This window comes from Tiliqua scincoides, chromosome 3 (genome assembly GCF_035046505.1).
Source record: "Tiliqua scincoides isolate rTilSci1 chromosome 3, rTilSci1.hap2, whole genome shotgun sequence".
Lineage (NCBI taxonomy): Eukaryota > Metazoa > Chordata > Lepidosauria > Squamata > Scincidae > Tiliqua > Tiliqua scincoides.
The window spans coordinates 224842825-224867487 of NC_089823.1; the positions used below are offsets into that span (position 1 = coordinate 224842825).

Genomic DNA, 24663 nt, shown 5'->3' on the forward strand with positions numbered 1-24663 from the left:
AGTTTTTTTAAGATATGTGTTTATTTGCATTAGCACCCAATCCTAAACATACATATTAATCATATTGATTTATTATTAACAGTATTTAATAATTTCAGATAATGGGCCTTAGTTGAAGCATGTATGATTAGGGATGCAGCTTTAAAATAGCTATTAATTTTTTGGCACCAAAACAATAGTTTTGATAACAAAGAATGATTTTCAAAGGCTGCTATATATTGTCACAGTTAATCTTAATCATACATTATGGCCCCAATTCAGCCAACGTTAATCAGGGCTAAGACCTATTGAAAGCAATGGAACAAGGCAGCTGCAACTTACATAAGACCCACTGTTTTCATTATGGCTACCACCACAATCCTGTGCCTATTTACTAAGAAATATGACCCACTGTGTACAAGTTAGTAAATATGTTTAGGCTTTTAGTCAGAACTATAATGTGTTATAGAACTACAACTAAACATAAGAACACCCCTGCTGGGTCAGGTCATAGGCCCATCTAATCCAGCTTCCTGTATCTCACAGTGGCCCACCAAATGCCTCAGGGAGCACACAAGACAACAAGAGACCTGCATCCTGGTGCCCTCCCTTGCATCTGGCATTCTAAGGTAACCCATTTCTAAAATCAGGAGGTTGCACATACATATCATGGTTTATTAACCCGTGATGGACTTTTTCTCCAGTAATTGGTCCAATACCCTCTTAAAGGCCTCTAGGCCAGATGCCATCACCACATCCTGTGGCAAGGAGTTCCACAGACTAACTACATGCTAAATGTGTTGTAGTCTCAGAATGCTAGCTGGACTAAGGCACAACTGGAAGAATGTAGCAATTTCTCAGTGTGGGTTGACATAGTAACTATACGCCAACATTTTCAAAATCAATTCAGGTAACTACATATAATTGTAAATTTGCTTGAGACACAAACGAGAAAAATTTGCACAAGCCAAGACCAAAAGAAAACGATGGTACCAGTCACAAATTTTCTGTAATGGGAGTTATTGCTAGAGAGGCATTTTCATCCTTGTTATCAGGTTCTCCATAACTTGGAGTCCAATAATAATGCCTTTTAAGGCCATGGGAGACTTCAGCGAGGTAGAGGCACCCATCCACTTCATATGGTTCAACATCAGTGCCAGTGGGCTTAAGGCGGCCACTTTGAAGTAACTCGGCAAATGCCTGAAAACACATAGTATATCAGGTCAGTTAAGGGTACAACCACATGAGATACATGGTGGAAGATCATGATTAGATCTCCACTCACATCTTTTTAAAAGGGCAAAGGGAGCTCTGTGTGTGGGGATTTGGACTGGAATGAGGGCCCTGGGGGAGGACATGTTTAACTTTTTCACTGTGCCACTTTTCAGACCTGACTCCCTTTTCCATGTAGAAAAACAGCAGCTCTGGCAAGGGGTAATTCACTGGTACTAGAGGACACAACTATTAATTTAATTACAAACATATTATTAGTACCATGGTGTTACCAAAAAGGGCTGTTTTGTATAGGGGAATAATTACACTGCCCTTATTGGAAACTTCAGGACCATAGGCTGGATAACAAGATCGCGTAATGCAGAGTAATTCCCTTTTAGCTTAAGGTGGAGACTGAGAGAAAGATAACTTTTAATAAAAGATTATTTTTTTATTACAAAAGCACACAGGTAAACACAATGCACATGGAAAAAATGATGAGTCTTGGTCCTAGTACTTGCATCTAGTGTACCTAGCTTTATGGTGGTTGCATGTGAAAAGTATTTGGTGCATCCGAGGAAATTAGAAAGGGAATGGTTGTAGGGAAGGATTTTAGGGGTCCCTGGTCTGCCAAACCCAATCGCTAACAAAAGATGGGGAGAGGAGGGGGGGTGAAAGAAGGGAAAGAGTTCCAGATGCCATATATAGTTACCTGTCTTGTAGAGCAGTTGGATGGGGGGGGGAGAGTCCTGTGAGGAAGACCCTCTGACCCAACACAGCGTGTTGGTCCTTGGAAGGGGGAGCAGAGAGAGGAAGCATGTGGCAGTCCTCTCTTAAAAAGGATTTTTGCTGACCTAGAGCTGACCTGGATGTGCTTGCTTACTACACACAGTGGGGTACTTGGAATATGTCAAACATTGAAAGGATTATCAGCAAAAATTCAGCTGGGGGAACTTACACAATACAGTAACCCAGGAAAGCAGTTCAAATTTGCATAGAGTACTTAAGCAGTGATTGAGTTAAAACAATACAATGAATAGAGGTGGAGGTTGTGTAGCTTGTGACGTGACCTGAATTTGGCCTGTGTGAGAAGTTTAATGTGTTTGCATAAACAGTGATTGGATTAGGAGACACTTTTGCATAAACAGTGATTGGGTTGAAACAATACAATGAATAGGAGACATTTAAACAATGATTTACCATGCCAGACTTCTTGACCCTAGAGAGGTGGAGGTTGTCACCATGAGCTTGTGACTTTACCAGGGTTTTTGGAAAAGTGTGCTGGGAGAAGGGTGGCCTGTATGATCTTTTAGTAACATAACCAGATATAAAATCACAACTAAGGAAAAAGGGGCCTTTCACGTAACAATGGTGCTTAACAATACAACATAAGCAGATCCCTGCCCTGAGGAGTCTACAGTCCAAATTTCTACAGTGGAGAAGATGGCACAGGGAAGAGATGAAAACAAAAGGAAGTGTGAGTAATAGGAGGAATCTGCACAAGTTTAGTTACACATGCAGTACTTAGTTCTCACCCGCTATGGAAACTTAGTCTAAGATGTGCCAAAAGCTTCCATAAGATAAATGTTTTGAGGAGGGAAACAAGGGGAGAGAGGAAGATGGTGTGACTGCTGTACATTTAGGGTCAAATCCTATCCAATTTTCCAGTGCCTGCGTTGCTGTGCCAATGGGGTGTGCACTGCATCCTGTGGTGGGGCAGCAGTCACAGAGACCTCTTCAAGGTATGGGAATATTTGTTCCCTTACTCCAGGGCTGCATTGCAGCTGCACTGATGCTGGAAAGTTGGATAGCATTGGGCCCTTAGTCTTCTCCAAGAAGTACAGTACTACGGTATTTGCTTGTGTCTTGACACAACACATTTCCACTCAACATAGTAGCTGCTGCTTTTTGGAAAAATGCCAAGTGTGATGTCTGGATATGGAGACTTCCATCTGCCATTGGTAATCCCAAGCTCAAGGCAAATAATCAGCTCTGGGGAGACGGGGCTTGGATGGGGAGAGAAACCAGCACTTACCCCCACCTTTTCTGCAGCCGCCATCACCACAGGCTGTGAGAAACAGCAGGTTTGACCAAGCTCAGGCTAGAGCAGTGGATCTCAAACTTTTCCAGCTCATGCCTCCCCTGATCCTTGTAGCCATTGGCCACAGCTCCCCATTACAACACCTCACTTCAGTTACCCCCAAAATGGGGGTGAAGGGGTTATAATTATACACTAGAAACAAGGCTGCCAGCACTCTGAGGCTGTAATCCTAACCACACTTATCTGAGAGTAAGCCCCATTGAACAATATAAGACTTACTTCTGAGTAGACCTGGTTAGGATTGTGTCCTGAGTGTGTTAGCAGCACACCTGGAGGATTTTGGAAAGGGAGGGGGGGGAAGTGATGAATTTGCTGGGGGAGGGGAAGACTTTGTTTTGTGTGTATCTGCTAATTGCAAACTGATGCAAACTGAGACAGAGACTGTTTGGCTGGAATCCTAACCCCACTTTCCTGGGAGTAAGTTCCATTGAACACAATAGGACTTACTTCTGAGTAGACCTAGCTAGGATTGTGCCTTTTGTCCTACAATAGCAGCCAAAAGAGTACCCCACCCCCCAAAGGAGGCAGGAGGAAAAAGGGGGATGGCTAAAAAGGAATGGGGATTTTTATTTTTAATCCATTTTTGGGGACAACCATCAAGAGTGGCTTTTTTTCTTTTTTGAAGGGGGAGGAAAAAGAAAGGTGAAGATCTTGGGTTAAGCTGACACAGACCCCAAGCCTATGTAGGTCTACTCAGAAGTAAGCCCCATTTGAGTCAATGGGGCTTACTCCCAGGAAAGTGCGGAAAGGATTGCAGCCACATACAGCAAGATTACAACTCACCCCAAAGTAGATGGGGGATGCTCACACACATGCACCCAACATGCAGATACCACTCTTGTTCCCCCCCCCCCCAGGCAAGATGGAGAGATGCAGGCTGGGCATTTGGACACCCCCCACTAGAAGCAGGCTGGCTCCTTCCTTCCTAAGCAGAGGAAAGCGCTGCACTGCCTGTACTTACTTTAAAGCCTACCAGAAACGAGCCCTGAGCTGATGAGATGCAGCACCACCGCACTCTTCTCTCCTCCAGCCTTGGCCAATCTCAGGATGCCCGGGGCAAGGGGCACACTGGGAAATGTAGTCCTTGGGGCAAGGTTGCACATGGAGAGAGCTCCATGATAAGATGCACCTCTGCCTGCCCAGCCAGCCTTCTCTCCCACCTCCTCCCACCATGCTTCACACTGCCCCACCCACCTCGTTCTCAGAAAAGCAGCACATCAGGAGGCAGCATGTGCAGCTGAGCAGAGCTCAGCAGCAGAGCACCTGCTGGACACCTCTCTCCCTGAGATGCCTGGTGACGCCCCTGGAGGCTAGCCACTCCTCACTAGGGAGGCGGGACGCACAGATTGAATACCTCAGGGCTAGAGGAAGGCTGGTAGCAATACTGGTCCACCTCTGCAATAGTGATTTTTGACATGCAAGGACATTTAGAAAGGAAGGCATACCACACAGGTTGCGTCATTGATTTTGTTTCCCCAGATGTAGATATAGGAAAGAACTGGGTTTGTACGCATTGACTCTGCAAGGGTCACCAATCCTTCCCCAGTTATATTGTTGCTTGTGACAGCTAATCTGAGAAACATAAGGGAACAAACCAGACAGTAAGGTCATCCAGCAGAGTCGGTCAGTCTAGCAATCTCATACTGCTTGAAAACATGTTCATACAAGAGCCACCACCTCTGTGGCAGTTCTACTTCTTTGCCCCACCTGCCAACCCAGGAGAAAGAAGTTATGCCCCCCGCCCCACGCCACCTGAGAGTAATGCTTCATGCATTTGACTTCAGTGCCAGAAATCTGTTAGGCTTTAAGGTGCCACAATGACCCCTTCCTGTTTTAACTTGAATTATAGAAATCTTTTGCTAAAGCTGAGTTGCAGGAAGTAATGGTTACTTAACAAATTTTATTTTAAACTTAATTGGGTGCTTTTTTCTTTCCCTTAAATTTTCATTTTGTTTTTTTTTATCATCAACTCAGGTTGAAAGAGCAAATAAAGATTGGTAATGAAAAAAAGATTGCCACAATCCCAAGTCTTGAGATACCTATGGGGGTCTGGATGCAAAGTAAATGACCAACCACCAAGAAATTATTTTGGCATCTGGGTGCACACTGGAGTTGTTTACCCAACTAGTCTTCACACACTGATTCAACTTGTGTTAACAAAAAATGCACATACCTGAAAAGAATATGACACAATGCAGCATCTGAAATCTCATCCTCTTTCACATTAGGGGGTACCAGCACATGTCATTTGGGTGGCAATGTTAACCGAGTAATAGAAGCGGTATGTGATCCATGAGATGCCTCCCCAAATCCTTTGCAATATCACAAAGGATGCTAAGGCACCACCCTTACATTGCATGCAACTGCTCCAGCATTTTGTGGCCGCAGCAAGTTCCATGGACCTGGTCTGCAAGTCTCTGTGATGCTTGTCTTCACTATTTTGACCCAAAGCATATGTCAGTTTGTTTCATACATTCAGTGCTGCCATGCTCACATCACTGCCTGCTATTCCAGTAAACATATAACTGTATTATAGAAGTTAAGAATACCCTCAATGTGGCAGAAAGGAAGGATATACATTTCTTATACAAATACATGAATTCTATATTTATACTAACGCTTGAAGGGTTCGGTTCTGTGTAGTAAGTGCCTCACTAAGATAGAAAGCGCCATCGTCTTCTATCCTGTTGAAATTCAGATCCAGGATTTCCAGGGTGTTATTCCGTTTTAACAGCTGTCCCAAAAATTTGACACCATCTCGAGTAATTTTGTTACTGAAAAAAGATGTGCATACATATATATTTTTCAATAGTGAGAGGCATTATAGTAAGAATGTGCTCTTATTTCATAAGCAATCAGCATTACCAAAAAAATTCTCCTAAGATATAGGAAGCCCTTTGAGACAATAAAGAAGAACAAGTGCTTTAAAACACAGATAAGGGCCTGCTGAGATCCTGGGAGATGCAGAGCAATCAGGTCCGCTATTGTCCAGTCACTGCCTGGTAGGTGCTGGCGCACCAGCGCCATAAAGGAGCTCCCTCCCCTGGTCCTGCAAACCCAGCCCTTGCTGCCCAGACCCTGCAGGACACTTCCCTGCAGAGGCATAAGGCACCGCTCCTGCACCCAGGACAGTGACATCACAATGTCACGTGCATCATGACATCACTTTTGAGTTTTCCCCGGAAGGGGTGGGCACTTGCTGTGGTGGCTTCACGCCCCACTGTTCCTTCTCCTGTGGAGGCTCCCCTTTAAGGGGAGCTTCCACTAAAGGAGGAACAGAGGGTGCAAAGCCGCCAGCACCTCCTCCATAGCTAGAATGGGCAGAAGGCCCCCCTCAGCTTAGTGCCTGGGGCACATGTCCCTCCGGCTCTGGTTCCCTGACTGGTTCTGGCCTCCTGCCCAGAACTCAATCCTTCCACACCACTTGGGACTGGCAATAAAAAATAGAGAGCAAGGGCTTAATATGAGAAATAAGATCTTAACTGCTTTTGTTTCAATGTGTCAGTCTCTGCTTCATAGTAAAAAAAAAAATGCAATATATATACTTTAAGCCCATCTCACCAGCTAAGGTCAAGATATCGCAGGGCGTGGTTTTCATATAACGCCTCACATAGTCGTTCAACACCAAAATTCTTCATTTCATGTTTACACATATGCAGTTCAATAAGAGTGTGGTTGATTTTCAACATGAGAGCCATGTGGACTGTGGTCTCTTCCTAAAGATCAATTTTATGAAATTACAACTTGAACATAACATGTTCTAGAGAGTCTGGGCATAGGCACCCATACGCATCACATATTCTGCACCTGCCTGTTTGATTTCCCACAAGTGTGGAACAGAAAGCAGGGCCTCTGATGCTGACTTTAAGCGCCGGCAGGCTCATGTGGGTACAGGCAGTTTCGAAAGTACCCAGGTCCCAAACTGTTTAGGGACAATGACTGAAAAGGACAGAGAGTTGGATGGACAATAAAGACTCACCATACTCTTCCATTATTCTGATTGGGTTGTATCCCATGGGAATCTTGCATGAACAGAAGGCACTTCCATTTGCACAAGAGGGAGGCAATTTTTGCAGGTATCCCCTACCTCAAGAATCCTTTAGGCTTCATCCTATCCTGCTCCATAAGGTCCCCTATTAGGAATGGGATTTGGGGGGGCTGCTGAGAAGTTCCAATAAGGAAACTCCTTCCATATGTGCATTACAGTACAACCCACCCAACCTTCCTTTTATGTTTTTTCAGCATTTCAGGCTTTCATGTCTTACGGGCAGGAGGTCTGGTTTAGAGGGTAGAACCGCCATTAAGCCCAATAATAACATCCGAAGGGTGCCCGTTCAAGATCACCGGAAGTCTCCGTGAGTGGCAAGACTTCAAGAAGTGACTGACAAGCTGAGCTGAGCTATTCCAGCTGCTCTTCAGTGTGAGAGAAGAAGCCATGTCTGCTGCCCGTCAGTGAGAGCAAAGCTCCTGTTTCTCAGTCAGTGAGGAAGGCAACCAAAGTCAGAATTGATACTAAACTGAAAGAACCACCTGGAACGTTGCTTGTTCTTGAAAGATTAGAAATTTTTGTTATTGTACAAACCCCATCAAAGCTTTAGAGAAAGCCTTCCTATGTGACCTGCCTTGAATTAAAGTCAAAGAAGTGATCCAATGACCAAGAAAGGCAGTATACAACTACCAGTTACTTAGTATTTCATTTTTTATACCTCCCTAGGCTCTTTTTTTTCAGCATTCTATGCTTCCATGTCTCATGTCAAGTAAGACTACCCAGGGTGCTTACCTCCTGGCTGTACAGTATTGGCCGGTTTAGATTTATGGCTTTGATAACGTCATTATGATTCAGAACTGTTGCCACTGCTATTAGACTCTGCGTCCCCTGAAAATAAAGACAAAGGGCACGATCCCAAAAAAATCAGGCTCACTTAAGTTCCACTAAGAAAGCTCTCTGCCAAAGAAGTTAACTACCAATCATCTTAGTAATTTGAACAGTTATGTTTCCCATATGAACCAATTCCCAAATACGTACAGACCTGAACTCAAACAAATTTAGTCACAGGTGTATCCAAATCAGAACCAAACCCTAAAATATAATGGGTTGACTCTCTAGTCTCAAGATGGGTCACAAAGGTTTTTTTAAAAACTAATTTCAGAAGCAGCCTATACAAGCAGTATTTATCTCACAGAGCTATCACTGGGGTTTTTGTTCAGACATTATATTTGGAGGCCGGGATTTCTAGCACAGGAATGCCTTTACCCAGGATAAATTCAAATCAACTGGAGACCCAGAGCTAAAGATGTAGCTGGTTATTTCAAATCAAAACAAAAATGTCAGCATTCCTTATTTCTGCAGGTCCTAGACATGTGCAATTATAATAATATAATAATAATATACAGTATTTATATACCGCCTTTCTTGGTCTTTATTCAAGACTTTAATCAAGGCGGTTTACACAGGCAGGCTTATTAAATCCACGCAGGGATTTTTACAAATTGAAAGAAGGTTCTCTCTTTCAAGAACCACCACATTCAAGATGTTACACTCCGATCTGGTTTAACATTCTGGCCTCCATCCTCCCACGCTCCGAGCAGATGGAACAGCTCAGCTGCAGCTTGCCAGCTGCTTCAAGGTCGCACGGTGCCGGTGGCCTCGAACTGGCGACCTTGTGGATGTTAATCTTCAGGCAAATGGAGGCTCTACCCTCTAGACCAGACCTCCTGCCCAATTTCTCTCTCTCTCTCTCTCTCTCCTGCCTCCAAATTTTGCTACTCCTCTCTGATCACCACAACTAGACTTCTTGCCCTGCCCCATTCTTCTAGATCAGCGATTCCCAAACTTTTTCGACTAGTGGCTCCCCCTTGACCTACTGGGCAATTGGTCACAGCTCCCCATTAGAACTACAAACCTATATGTGATACCCAGACTGTGGATGGGGACCCACTGATGGTTTGTGACCTGATTTTTGGTGGGTTGCAGAGGTCTGGGCAGAGCCTCCAATGTAAACACAGGTAATGGCAGGATCAGATTACTAATTTCCTCAAGCTCTGAGGCTTTTCAAAAACCAGATAGTTGCTAATTGCCTGCAAAGAGCTCAACTCTTGGGGTTTGCAAGCATGTGTCAATTTAGGGAGGTAAATATATCTTAGTTGATGCCCACTAACAAAGAATGCCAAAAAAACCAAGAAAATTTTTTTTTATTTTGTTTTATTTTAATTTTTTTTTGGGGGGGGGGGAAGAAATGTAGGAAAGGAAAGAAAGCATTCATTAAAGGTCAATAGGACTGCTTCATTATGAGAATTAGATTGAGTTTCTGTAAATAAACAAATAAAAATATTGCTACTTATAAGTAAATATATTATTTCTTTTTAGATCTCTTTTTTTCAGTCTCATAAACCTAGGTGGGTCCCAATAAGAGTGTCCTTTTAAAAAGTGGGCCCTGATGCTAAAAAGTTTGGGAACCACTGCTATACAGTGTATAGGGCAGTAGGTTTCTTTACAAGGATCCTGCAGCCCCCTGGTTGATTTTCATGGCTCCCCAGGAAGCCATGGTTCACAGTTTGGGAACCACTGTTCCAGATCATTCCCTCCTCCTGTCTTAGGGTCCAATCCTATCCAACTTTCCAGTACTTATGCAGCTGTGCCAACAGGATGTGCACTGCATCCTGTGGAGGCAGTCATGGAGGCTTCGTCAAGGTAAGGGAACATTTGTTCCCTTAGGGCTGCATTGCAGCTGCATCAGAGCTGGACAGGATTGGGCACTCAGTCTCCAGCCTCTTCTTTCCATCACTGCTTAGCAACCTCTCACTTCTAGAACTGAAGCCAGGCTGCGAGACACCCCCCCCCCCCCTCAGAATGTCTTATAAGGACAAAAAAATGTCACTTTCAGTTTCCCTCTGGAAACCAAAAGTTGCTATTTTTTGGCAAAAGGGGTGAAAACCACGGGCTTTTCTATGGTTTTCTGTATCAGCGGGAGGGTTCAAGAACGGATCTCCCACAGATAAGGAGGGCCCACCTGTAGTCTGCCATATTTTAAAAGTATAAAATACTAAAATACCCAAGTATAATTGGCTATGAGATATAACTTCATGAATGGTCTGTTTGCCTATACCAATTTTAATATGCTATCTGTTGAAAATAAGGTAGAATTCTCTCCTTGCAAGGTTTTGGAAAAAATATCACTTCACTGTAACTTTGGAAATGTAGAATTTGGACTATTTTAATGCCCAAATTGATTTTCTTCAAACATATTTGGGATGGAACAACAAGCTACTTTAAAGATTTCTGAATCAGTGAAGCCCATTCATTTACTACTGGTATAAGATGTCAGTACAGAAGGATGAAGAATTATTGACTTTGATTTTATCTGTTAATGCCATTATAATGCTGTTGTACAAATCAATGGTAAGGCCACACCTGGAGTATTGTGTCCAGTTCTGGTCGCCGCATCTCAAAAAAGACATAGTGGAAATGGAAAAGGTGCAAAAGAGAGTGACCAAGATGATTACGGGACCGGGGCACCTTCCTTATGAGGAAAGGCTACGGCGTTTCGGCCTCTTCAGCCTAGAAAAGAGACGCCTGAGGGGGGACATGATTGAGACATACAAAATTATGCAGGGGATGGACAGAGTGGATAGAGAGATGCTCTTTCACATAACACCAGAACCAGGGGACATCCACTAAAATTGAGTGTTGGTAGAGTTAGAACAGACAAAAGAAAATATTTCTTTAATCAGCATGTGGTTGGTCTGTGGAACTCCTTGCCACAGGATGTGGTGACAGCATCTGGTCTGGATGCCTTTAAAAGGGGATTGGACAAGTTTCTGGAGGAAAAATCCATTACGGGTTACAAGCCATGATGTGCGTGGGCAACCTCCTGATTTTAGAAATGGGCTATGTCAGAATGCCAGATGCAAGGGAGAGCACCAGGATGAGGGCTCTTGTTATCTGGTGTGCTCCCTGGGGCATTTGGTGGGCCGCTGTGAGATACAGGAAGCTGGGCCTATGGCCTGATCCAGTAGGGCTGTTCTTATGTTAAGACTGTTTTTGACTGAATGTTTATATCCGTTCCCATATGTATATATAGCACATTCCTTTTCTTATCCTTTTAAAAATGTGTAATAAAATAATTTTTCTTAAAAGCATTGGAATCCCATCATTACTGAAATCCCAGTGTTAGGAATTATGTACTTGTATGTCTCTATAGTTATGATATTCTTATTACCTTATAATTCATACTTTTGATGAAGTAACAGTTATTGTTCTTTGATTTTACTTACCAGATCACAGTCACCAACATCTAACTTCTGTAATGTTGAATTAATCTGCATCATGGCTGCGAAGTACATTCCTCCTTTGTTGCCTATCTTGTTGCCAGTCATTCTTAGGTGAATCAGAGCTTCATTCCTCTAGGCATGAAATGTCAATATGTTTTATTGCAACATGCTAATCTGTGAAGTAGTATACCTTGCTATGGATTTACAAACTCATTGGCAGCAACTGTTACCCTGCACATGCCCCATCTCATCTGATCTTGGAAGCTAAGCAGGGTCAGGCCTGGTTAGTACTTGGATGGAAGACCGCCTGGGAATACTGGGTGCTGTAGGCTTATACCATAGTCTTTCGAGACTGAAGGTTGCCAACCATTAAACATAGGATATCCCCTAGAATAGCAGTTTCCAAACTCCTCAGGAATTTGGGAACCAGGGTAAGTTGTTGTGGGGGAGGAGAAAAAGGCAGCGAAGCAATCCCCAGGATTGTGCCACTGCCAGGACTGAATGGTGTGTTTTTTTTTAAACTACCTTCTGCAGTGCTGGCCACTTGGCATGTGAGTAGCCCTGCGGAGTGATTGGAATAATGATTGCTATATAGCGCTTGGAAAACTAGCTATCAGAAGTCACTTCTAGTTCTTGATCATGAAACTGGAAGTTGTTTCCAATCGTTATTTTTGGACTGCAGCTTTTCTCAGTTCCATGCCTCTTCTTTCTTAGGTCCCTATTTCTTTCAATCCTTTTTCCCTAAGCATTTCTATCTGCCCTTCTTGAAGATCAGCTCATCCAATAGCTAACAGAGATTCTACTGCTTGCTCCATCCCTCTGTGTGGCATAAGGGTAGCTTGGCCAATTGCTTCTAGGTCCTTTATCACCACCAAAAAAAACTGCTTAATGGCTTACAATATAGACTTCATTAAGTGCACTTAATTCAACGTTGAACTGGGTTAAGCTTAGTAGTCTTGGATAACAATGTTATTAATATGTCCCACAGAAATCAACAGGATTTAGGCCCCAATTTTAATCCTATTAAATGTTTAAAATAAAATAAATAAGAACATAAGAACAGCCCCACTGGATCAGGCCATAGGTCCATCTAGTCCAGCTTCCTGTATCTCACAGCTGCCCCACCAAATGCCCCAGGGAGCACACCTGATAGCAAGAGACCTGCAAACTGGTGCCCTCCCTTGCATCTGACATAGCCCATTTCTAAAATCAGGAGGTGGCACATACACATCATGGCTTGTAACCCGTAATGGATTTTTCCTCCAGAAACTTGTCCAATCCCCCTTTAAAGGCATCCAGGCCAGATGCCGTCACCACGTCCTGTGGCAAAGAGTTCCACAGACCAGCCACATGCTGAGTAAAGAAATATTTTCTTTTGTCTTTCCTAACTCTCCCAACACTCAATTTTAGTGGTTGTCCTCTGGTTCTGGTGTTATGTGAGAGTGTAAAGAGCATCTCTCTAGCCACTTTATCCTTCCCATGCATAATTTTATATGTCTCAATCATGTCCCCCCTCAGGCGTCTCTTTTCTAGACTGAAGAGGCCCAAACGCCGTAGCCTTGCCTCATAAGGAAGGTGCCCCAGCCCAGCAATCATCTTAGTCGCTCTCTTTTGCACCTTTTCCATTTCCACTATGTCCTTTTTGAGATGTGGCAACCAAAACTGGACACAATACTCCAGGTGTGGCCTTACCATTGATTTGTACAACGGCATTATAGTAGCTGTTTTGTTCTCAATACCTTTTCTAATGATCCCAGGCATAGAATTGGCCTTCTTTACTGCCACCGCACGTTGGGTGGACCCTTTCATCAACTTGTCCACCACCACCCCAAGATCTCTCTCCTGAGCTGTCTGTGACAGATCAGAACCCATTAGCCTATATGTGAAGTTTTGATTTTTTGCCCCAATGTGCATGACTTTACACTTACATTGAAACACATCTGCCATTTTGCTGCCCATTCTGCCAGTTTGGAGAGATCCTTCTGGAGCTCCTCACAATCACTTCTGGTCTTCACCACTCGGAAAAGTTTGGTGTCATCTGCAAACTTAGCCACTTCACTGCTCAACCCTGTCTCCAGGTCATTTATGAAGAGGTTGAAGAGCACCGATCCCGGGACAGATCCTTGGGGCACACCGCTTTTCACCTCTCTCCATTGTGAAAATTGCCCATTGACACCCACTCTGTTTCCTGGTCTTCAACCAGGTCTCAATCCAGGAGAGGACCTGCCCTCTAATTCCCTGAGTGTGGAGCTTTTTCAGTAGCCTTTGGTGAGGGACCGTGTCGAACACCTTCTGAAAGTCCAGATATATAATGTCTACGGGTTCTCCCACATCCACATGCCTGTTGACCTTTTCAAAGAATTCTAAAAGGTTTGTGAGGCAAGACTTCCCCTTACAGAAGCCATGCTGATTCTCCCTCAGCAAGGCTTTTTTGTCTATGTGTTTTGAGATTCTAATAACCCTCTTTCACCCCATATTAAGGCCTTCATCCTTTTGGCTGAGCTATTGAGAAATTGCTAACTCTCTAAAAGGGTAATTAGAGACTGGAAGTTAGTAGAGTTTCTCTCAAGTGTTCAGATCTCCTCAATATATAACATCTACACTACGTACTTTTTATCCCAGTAGATGCTGACAGTTACTGATTTGTTACTGTATTTTCTGGGTTGTTTTTTTCAGAGAAGTTGGAATATCAAGACATCCATATAATCTAGTTCAGGACTAGCCAACCTTTCAATTTTAGGGCTCCTGGACCTTTAATTATTGTGTAGAGGAGGGCATTGTGCAGAGGATGAAATTCTCACAAGCTGCACCTGCTGAAATTCCTGCTTCTACGCAATTGTTAAAGGTCCAGGAGACCTAAAGTTGAATGGCTGGCCACCCCCTGATAAGCTAGACCAGGAGTGGCCAACCATTCACCTTTAAGGCTCCTGAACCTTTAACAATTATGTAGAAATGGAAATTTCAGCAGGTGCATCTTGTAGACTGTGAGAATGTCAGGCTAAGGACTGCACAAAAGATGTCAAAGACAGAGGGCTTTTTTTCTTTCAGTTCTTCAGCCTGCATCTACGTTCCCAGAGCCTGAACATTTTGATTCTTTCCTAGCCCTGAATGACAGCGTGAGCAATGGTTTCTCCTCCGACATTCTGTCTCCTCCTCTGCAAACGCCATAAAATACCTTTACAGTGCAAGCCTCTGCATGTCTACTCAGAAGTAGGTCACACTGTCTGCAATGGCACTTAGGAAAGTGTGTATAGGATTGCAATTTTATTCTCCATTTTTTATGCTTAAAGCACCTACCTCATTCAGTGCTGCTTAGGCACTTAGAAATAATATCATATATAACCCATAAAGAAACAAGTAACTGGGACACAATTTAACCAGATTAACTATTTGTAATTCCTATTGATTTCAAAAATCCTATTGGCTGGATCATGCCCAAAGGTTGTCAGTACAACATGAATGCAGTAAAACTGAGTATAATGCAAATACAGTGCCTTTTCTTAAAGATCAGATTTGTGAACAACCAGCACTGAGTTAAAAAAAAAAAAGAAAAAAAGAACAGCAATGCAGCTCGTGCCTCACTGGGTTCATAATCAATACTTACATGCAGTGATTTAGCGATGAATTCTGCTCCAATAGTACCAATATCATTAAACATCAAGTTGAGGTAACGCAAGGTGTGATTATCCTAGAACACAGTGTTGTTGAGAGGGTTGTTAACGTGTGAATTTCTTACCTCCACCCCAAGATACCTGGAGTTGCCCTTCCATTTCCTTCCCCAAAGGGCACATGCACAGTTCTGTTCAGAAGGATTATATCCGGGATATTTTTTTTTTTGGACACCTGTTCCTTAAAGGTTTTGGGAACTTCTGAACTATGCAAAACTGAACTATGCTTCAGTCCACAGCACAGGGAGATACTCACTTATTGAACAGATGGTTGACACAGTAGTTTTGATAGTCCAATCATCTGCTGGCAGGGAGTGGAAAGGAGGCCAGATTTAGTCCCACACCACCCAAAGAGGGAATGATGCTTTCAGAGCTACCAACGTCAGGCATGTGCAGATCCAATTCAGCACACATCACAATGGCACCCTCTGGTGCTGGATGGGTACATCAACCAACCCTGTACATCCACCAACATGGAAGACAACCTGTATATATATATTGCCTTTATAGTGGGGGCGGGGGGGAGTAAGCATTCAGATAAAGATTTTGAACAGAAAAGTGACTGACAGGAAAGGGTTTGGTCCCATTTCAACAAAAAACGCATGCACACGCGCACATACACGGGGGAGAGAGGGAGAGAGAGAGAGAACATAGCTACAAATCAGGACTTCCTAAATTCAGATCTTGCCTCTGCCAGTAATTCCCACTGGGTGCAATCCTAACCGGCACTTATGCCGGTATAGGAGCCCTGGGAGGGTTGTAAATGTGCCATAAAGCACATTTGTGCCTTCGTGGGAGGAAGCCGCGTTGGCCCATGTAGATGCACCTCCTAAGCAGCTTCCTCCTTGCCGCTTGTGCCAGCGCACCTGCACCGACACAAGCGGTGAAGGTAGGTGTGGGGGGAGGGAGGGGAGGAGGTGGGAGGGGGTGTTTCTGGGCAATTTGCAGGGCCAAAGAGAGGCCCCTGAGTGGAACAGTAAGCTCTATCCACCAGGGACAGCAGGGATGGCTTTATCAGCACACAGTGGTTTCCACTTTGGATACTGCTGCTAATAGGATATGGTCACCTAATTATTACAAGTGCAACATAATCGTTAAGTATTACTAATGGTCCTAAGGTGTAGTACCTGAAGGAAGGCTGCAATATGTACTGCACCAGCATCAGTTACCAGATTGTATCTCAGGTCCAGTCCTGAAAAGAACAAGCAGTACAGAAATTGACAGACACATTCTATCTAATGGAATCACTTCAATCACAGCCCACTGGAGTTTCCAAACAATCTGTGATTTTTCACCCATGAGGCTTTGTACTAAACTACACGTGACATTAACCCCACTGTAAGAAGACTTGCTTCAAGCAGAAGTGGACTAGTAGTGGTCCTTTAATCTCTGACCACAAAAGAGGGGAGTAAAAGTAGCACATGGTGAGGTTTTTTAATGTTTTGAGACACTTCCCCTCTCCACCACCTCCCCAAAGTGGCACTTTGCTCCCAGCACAGCTCTTTTGCTTTGGGGGCAAACTGCCACTTTGTGGGTAGAAGGAATTTTCAGCGTAAAAACAGCAACCAGGAGGGGGGGGTAGTAAAAAATACCCTTGCCACATACTACACTTTCGGACAGGATCCTTCCCCCCCCCCAACTAATTATTTGAGATAATAGAACTGCTTCTGGTCCACATTCACATTAAGCCTATCATCTAACAAAAGGTTTAATGTTATGTATAGTTTGCCCTGAAAGCAGCCCTTGCTTCAATCTGTCCCAAATGCAAATACAAAACCTGCACTGGCCAGAACATTCAGTCCTATTACAAATGTCCATCTTTCTCTTTTTTTCCCACATCTGCAATCATCAGAGGGTGGCTGTTTGCACCCTTGAGGATAGAAGCAGCAGCCAGTTGGCTTGGTATGGAGAAGGCAAAGCCTTTGCTGGCCAGAAGGCTCACTCACATTACAAATGCCTCTTCCCCATTTCTCTTCAGCATACGTAGTAGTAGAGAGGTTCAAAGGTGGTTTTAGACTCACTCATAAAAACTTCATAAGGCATATATAAAAACAAAACAAAACATAAGAACATAAAAACAGCCCCACTGGATCAGGTCATAGGCCCATCTAGTCCAGCTTCCTGAATCTCACAGCAGCCCACCAAATGCCCTAGGGAACACACCAGACAATAAGAGACCTACATCCTGGTGCCCTCCCTTGCATCTGGCATTCTGAGGTAACCCATTTCTAAAATCAGAAGGTTGCACATACACATCATGGTTTATTAACCTGTGATGGACTTTTCCTCCAGTAATTGGTCCAATCCCCTTTTAAAGGCATCCAGGCCAGATGCCGTCACCACATCCTGAGGAAAGGAGTTCCACAGACCAACCACACACTGAGTAAAGAAATATTTTCTTTTGTCTGTCCTGACTCTCCCAACACTCAATTTTAGTGGATGTCCCCTAGTTCTGATGTAAAGAGCATCTCTCTATCCACTTTATCCTTCCCATGCATAATTTTGTATGTCTCAATCACGTCCCCCCTCAGGCGCCTCTTTTCTAGGCTGAAGAGGCCCAAACAACATAGCCTTTCCTCATAAGGAAGGTGCCCCAGCCCAGTAGCTTAGCTTAGCAGACGTAATCCTAATGTCCACTTGCTATCAAATTACTCACTACATGGTGATTAATAGTAAGACCAGAAAAACCTTGGATATTTTGGAATTAGCTTCCTTTTACTGAACATACTGCAGTGTCAAAGCAGTATCCCCATTTAGTGAGTAATTTGATAGCAAGTGGTCATTAGGATTATGTCCATCACCACCAACACTCACATTTGCTTTCATTTCCTTATATACTTCCTTGCTGGCTTGGAAATAATATTTGCTTGCTTTATGTATCCACTTGCTTTCCCCTCACCAAACTGCAGTTGCGAATTCCTGCTTTTCTTTTCACAAAGAATTAAATGCGGAACGTGGTCCACTTGCACCCAAGTGCCTACCAATATGTTTCACAGTATAATCCTATACAACTCCACTCAGATATAAATTCTATTATGTTCAGTGGGGCTTACTCCCAGGAAAGTGTGTATAGGATTACCGTCTTGCAGCCCAATCCTATGCACACTTTCATGGGAGTAAACCCCATAGACTGTAATGGGACTTACTTCTGAGTAGATGTGCATAGGATTGGGCTGTTAGTGCACTGAAAAGGGCAGGCAAGAACCTTATGAGGGGATCATACACAGAAAAACTGCTTTGACATTCCTTCTCTTTAGGGAAACCTGTAAATAATAGTTCTGAGATGTGGGCTAGGTGTACCTTTAACAGAAAATGATCTGCAGTCTCACTCTCACTGATTCTTAGCATTTTTGTAGGATGTGGAGGTGATTATGGTTCAAGTGGTATAAAGTTATATAACTGCGCAGTTGTAGCCAGTTGCTGGATTCTAGGATCTGAAGGAATCGAGTGCCTACTTTCTGCTAGCAGGCACATGAACATGAGAAGGGCTTTAGCTCAGTGGAAGATCACCTGCTTTGTATGTTAAAGATCCTAGGGCCAATATCCAGGTGCAGCAGAGAAGAATTCCTGTCTGAAGCCCTGGAGACCTGCTGCAGGTCAGGGACAGCAATACTAAGGAGATGGCCCAAAGGCCTGACTTAGTATAAGGTAGCTTCCTACATAAACTCTTGGTAAATGGGCAAAAAGGCACCTATCAAAGTGGTGTCCTCTTATATTTAGCAGGGGGAAGCAACTGCCAACTCCAACATGACAGCTTTTGTAACACTTGCCAGTGCCTCTTCTGTATTTTTTTTTAAGATTGTGAGCCCTCTGGAAACAGGGAACCGTTTATTGATTTAGGTAAGGGGTGCCCAAACCCCAGCCCTGGGGCCACTTGCGGCCCTCGAGGACTCCCAATGCGGCCCTCAGGGAGCCCCCAGTCTCCAATGAGCCTCTGGCCCTCCGGAGACTTGCTGGAATCTACACTGACCTGATGCAACTGCTCTCGGTATGAGGGTGACTGTGGGATGAGGACTCCCTCCACTGCTTGCTGTTTCACATCTGTGATGCAGTAGCAGCAGCAAAGAAAAGGCCAGCCTTGTTTTGTGCAAGGCCTTTTATAGGCCTTGTGCTATTGCAAGACCTTCATTCATTCATATAAGTTCATCTTTAATATATTCATTTATGTAAACTTATTCAAATTTGAAATGTAAATTAATTATTTTCTTCCCTGGCCCCCAACACAGAGAGATTATGTGGCCCTCCTGCCAAAAACTTTGGACACACCTGATTTAGGTCCCCAATCCTATTCAACTTCCCAGTGCCAGAGGAGCCACAATGCAGCCCGAGGCAAGGGAACAAACATTCCTGTACCTTGAAGAGGCCTCTGTGACTGCTCCCCTCCCCACTGCAGGATGCAGCACACACCCCTCTGGCACGGCTGCATCAATGCTGGAAAGTTGGATAGGACTGGGCCCTTATGTAGACTGCTTTGTGAACAGTTTGTGAAATATTCATAATAAATTTTACACAAGTCTAGTTATTAATAACTATTTACTACATGTACATGAAAGGACAGGCCAGCAAAAAACATGAACATTGGCTTGAGTTTCAAAGGTTAAAATAATGAGACATACCTGAGAGGAATACATTGTTTGTAAAGATAGTGGCAATGATTTGAAAATCACCATCTGTAACCCTCTGAACAGGTACCAGGCGATTATTTCCAGCTATTTTGATAGTGATTCTTTTTGATAACCTGTTAATAATATGCAAACAGAAGGGATTGTTTTTGCTTTGTTTTGGACCCGGGAAAATGGAGGTTCAAAAGATTAGACTCAAGGGTTGCTCTCCATGGAAACCTTTAACAGGTAATCCATGAAGAGAAACCTGAAGAGAAACTCATGCATGCGTAGTTGGGAGTTTAAAAGCAAACAGTATGTATTATTACTTGCTTCACAGTAAATACTTTCCTCCCCTAGCCTCAATTTTCATAAAATTAGAATGCACTGGATGCTATAATATTAGATATCATTTACATAGCATATTCTAACTGTTTAAAGGTAGCTCACTTTTTGGCTAATTAACACCCTCCTTTTCCAAGACCAACAGCTGTGGTGTGCAAAGAAGTGACCAGAACTCCTTATCAGTTGAGCAATTAACAAGAATTTATTGCTACAAACACATACACTCCTGCAAGTCCTCTTGTCCAGAGGCTTTCCCTCCCCAAAACTCCACTTAACTCAGTGGGTAAAGGTCCAAAGCCTCCAGCCCAAGTCCAATCCAATCCCTCCAAATCACAGTCCAGTCTTCTGAAGCAGAGTCCCTCATCTGCAGCAGTGTCTTCTCCAACAGAGTGTCTCCTCCAGCAGGGTCCTGGCAGTCCTTTCTTCTGTGTCTTCCAGCAGAGTTCTGGCAGTCCCCTTCTCCCATAGGTATGGATCAGGCAGCATCTCCCTCTGGGTCAGGGTAGCTCTGTCTCCTTTTGAAGCTGCCTTTTAGCCTTGGATGTCTCATAATCCTAAATGCAACTCACCTGTGAGCTACCTTGTTAGCCCCTTGTTAAGTCCAAATTAGGCCCAGGTGAGCCATCTCTTCAGTTCATGTCCATTCAAAGTCCCATCAAGGTCAAATGAAGCTCAGGTGTTCATCAGAGTCTCCATTGGCCTTGATTGATTACAGCTGTGGAGCCAGCCCTTGCCCTTCCCAGAGCTGTCAAACAGCTGTCAAAACATGGAATCGCTGTCAACACCACATCATCCACCTGATGATCTTCTGATCTTCCATTACAGTCACATACATTATATCAGTACTCTTTACAACAGACTTGTAAGGGAGGCCAGTAGTATTATCCCCATAGGTCAAGAGTGGCCAGCCTTTCAACTTTAGGGCTCCTGGACCTTTAACACTTGGGTAGACCTTTAAGAATAGTGACATCTCATTGGTGACAAGCTGCACCTGCTGAAATTCCCACCTCTACAAAATTCTTAAAGGTCCAGGAGCCCTAAAATTGAAAGGTTGGCCACCCCTGCCATAGGTAAATGTGTTTGTTTCTGGTGAGTAAGATAGGATTACAGCCGAAGTCTTAAGGAACACAGTGGGATTACTTCAGAGTAATAAATAATATCATTTATAAATGATATTGATGGAGGACTGAGCCTGAAAGAACTGTGCCTTGTGTAGCTTCTTACAATCACCAGCAGTGCAAACCTATTCTTAACTACTCAGAAGTCCCACTATTTTAAATAGAACTTACTCCAAGAGAGTGTGATTAAGATTGCAGCCATAGTGCGTTACGAGGAAGGAGAGGTTTGAACCAGGGACTTCCTAGCTCATGCTCTTGGGCACAACCTGACAACAGCTCTTATCCACTGCCGTTCCATTGTACAAGATATCTAGAAATCATTTTCCATAGTTCTCCCTGGGCAAAGCAGAGCACAACAGGGAAGACACGAATGTCCCTGAAAAACGTAGCTATGTTTTCTCCTTGGAACACCCGTGTGGTGAACGTGAAAGCCAGTCAGGCCAGGAGGCCTTTACTGATCTTCCCATTTGTCTGAAGTTTTGTGACCAGTCCATCCCAAGGAGAGCCACCTGGGTGAGCACTGCAAGGATGCACAGCAACATATTTAAAAAGCTATGGCTACAGGTTCTTTTGCATGTACCAAGTTCACAACAGAAGGTACACAACAGAAGGTCAATGCAGTATTCATCCCCACTTAACTTTCCCCCTGACCCAGTCAGGGACGATATCTGCCTTGAAAACTTTTTTTTTAAGTTGTAGACACTTATATTTACATTAACATTTGCCTTCATTAAAAAAATTTTCAAATATTTAAAAGGAGGTTGAAAAATTGCTCCAAGAATGGGGTGATGCCAAATTACTAATGTCAGAACTGCTGATCAAGAGCTACCTGTCCACAGGTAGTTTTTCCTCATTCAATCTCCATCAAGATGAAAAACTACAGAATGGGTTCTTTTTTTATAAGTACTTGGCTCCATATGGAGCTGTACCTAGCTCTTGATCAGCAGTTTTGACATTAGTAATGTGGCATCACCCCATTCCTGGAGCAATTTTTCAACCTCCTTTTAAATATTTGTAGATTTTTTCTATGAGAGAGAGAGAGAGAGGGAGGGAGGGAGGGAGAGAGGGAGGGAGGGAGTTCTCCAGCTTTTCCAATGAGAGTTCTCCAGCTTCTTCCCAACCTGCCCTTCCTATTCTGCCCACCCAGAAAGCCACCTGCTCCACTTCAAGAAACTCGGAGAAATAATTCTTTTGTCAATTCTTTAGTCAAATTTCTCCATAAGAAGATCCTGTTTAGGTGAGCTCGGGTTAAAAAACAGTCTAGTCAAGTGAGTGGGGTTGATCTCATGGGTCTTTCCTATAGAACTGGCACACACTTCCTTCCACGTGTCAGTTCAGTGGCCAAATCCCACATGGTCAGCTCCTATCCATTAAGTTGCTCCATTTAAACAATACCATGGGAAGTAACTCACAGAAAAGCAACTCTATGCAGCCAGGATAACATAAAAAGTTCTGTCATATAAATATGCCTCTGGCAGCAGTCTCTAGTCCAGTATTTCCTACTTGGTCTGGCAGAGGCTTTCCAAAAAGGCCTATTCACTCATTTTCTCCTTGTGTGTTCAGAACATGTATAGCTCCCCCAAACATTCATGAATCCTGGTCTTTGGGGTTCCCAAATGCATGGAGAAGCCCTAGGTGAATATGACTGTTCATGTGCAGAGAGCCAAAACACAAACATCCAATGCATGGCTTTCACACCTTCTCAATGTCAAAGATGTAGCCAGGAGGCAGGGTCCTACTTCCTTATCATGCTTCCTTAACAACCCTAGGACACAATCCTATCCATTGCTCTAGTGCCCAAGCAACTGCAGTGCAGCCCTGAGATAAGGAAATAAACATTCCTTTACCCTGAGGAGGACCCCATAACTGCCCCCCACTGCAGGATGCAGCGCACGCCCCATTGGCACAGCTGCATCAGTGCTGGAAAACTGGATAGGAGTGGGCCCCTAACCTCTTTTCCAGTCCTGTTATACCCAAGACCCTGCGCTCAAAGACATTGAGGCTTGAAACTAGAATCAGGTTGCCTTGGCACAAAATTTTGACATTTGATTCTAGGGAAATTTAAAAGCCCTACTTTTGACTGCAAGAACAATTTAGCCCAGAGATGGTTGCCTTACGATTCGTCGTCTTGCTTCACTTCTCGCAGAACATGGGTTATGAATGGGTTCTCAGGATGTTTCAGATCTTCACAAGCTTTAGAATATTGTCGATCAAGAGTTACGTATGTTGGTTGCATGCCTACCTGGGGGGGGGGCAAAAATGCAATTTTACACCACATATGAAGAGAATCAAAGCATGAGTAATGCAGTATAGATTGACTACTAATCTGACCCTTTTGCATTCTGAAAATGAGCAACCAGAAACTACACCCTGCCTGGAAGATCCGAGTTCAAATCCTGCTCAGCCACGAAGCTTCCTAAGTGACCTTGGGCCAGTCACTTTCTCGCTCTTAGCCTTGTCTACCTCACAGGGTTGTTGTGAGGACTAAAAAAGAGGGCATGTACTGGAAAAAGAGGGCATGTACGGAAAAAAGAGGACATCCAGTCACCCTGCCTGGAAGATCCAGGTTCAAACTTCCACTCAGCCATGAATTTTCCTGGGTGACCTTGGGCCAGTCTCTCTTAGCCTTGTCTACCTCACAGTGTTGTTGTGAGTACTAAAAAAGAGGACATGTACTGGAAAAAGAGGAAGTCCGATCACCCTGCCTGGAAGATCCAGGTTCAAACTTCCACTCAGCCATGAAGTTTCCTGGGTGACCTTGGGCCAGTCTCTCTCTCTCAGCCTCGTCTACCTCACAGGGTTGTTGTGAGGACTAAAAAAGAGGACATGTACTGGAAAAAGAGGACGTTCGGTCACCCTGCCTGGAAGATCCGGGTTCAAATCCTGCTCAGCCACGAAGCTTCCTAAGTGAGCTTGGGCCAGTCACTCTCTCTCTCTCTCTCTTAGCCTCATCTACCTCACAGGGTTGTTGTGAGGACGAAAGGAGGGAAGGAACCATGCCCATCGCCCTGAGCTCCTTGGAGGAAGAGAGGGATACAAATGCAAAAAATGAAATTGCAGGCCTGAAAGGCCTCCCACTCATTCAGATGGAAGCAGGTACTTCCCCTCACTGCCCCTCTCTTCCTGGCACCAGCAATCAAGCTCGCAAGAGGGCTGGACAGCTCCCTCCAGCCTGCCTCTTTCCCCCTTCGGCCGCGCGATTCGGGCAGCTTGCAGCCCCGCGGCGACACCTTCCTCCTGCAAACTGGACCCCAGCAGCCTGGAGGGATGCGCGCCGCCGCTCACCTGCAGTTCTCGCTGCGTCGCTTGCTGGGCAACGGGCGCGCGCCTACCTGGGCAACAGGCTGCACCCGGGCGGCGGTTGCCAT

General features: G+C 44.2%; 1 protein-coding gene across 1 annotated transcript; it reads right to left on the reverse strand.

Moving 5' to 3' along the window:
• Positions 1-975: 975 nt before the first annotated feature.
• On the reverse strand, positions 976-24663 carry LRRC34 (leucine rich repeat containing 34). Its single transcript, XM_066621548.1, has 11 exons — positions 24628-24663; positions 23413-23537; positions 19848-19969; positions 16359-16423; positions 15168-15251; positions 11567-11695; positions 8073-8168; positions 6854-7008; positions 5911-6066; positions 4738-4864; positions 976-1179 (listed from the first exon to the last, which is right to left on the reverse strand). The coding sequence occupies exons 1-11, from the start codon at positions 24661-24663 to the stop codon at positions 976-978; spliced, it is 1299 nt and encodes a 432-aa protein (XP_066477645.1).

What these genes read in the sequence shown, in the direction of transcription:
- LRRC34 (XM_066621548.1), bottom strand. Translation starts at nt 24,663, where the DNA reads ATGGCAACCGCCGCCCGGGTGCAGCCTGTTGCCCAG. An exon ending in CAATACTGTACAGCCAGGAG is followed by an intron (nt 7,009 to 8,072) that starts GTAAGCACCCTG and finishes ATTGATCTTTAG; the next exon opens with GAAGAGACCACAGTCCACAT. An exon ending in CGATATCTTGACCTTAGCTG is followed by an intron (nt 6,067 to 6,853) that starts GTGAGATGGGCT and finishes ATCTTTTTTCAG; the next exon opens with TAACAAAATTACTCGAGATG.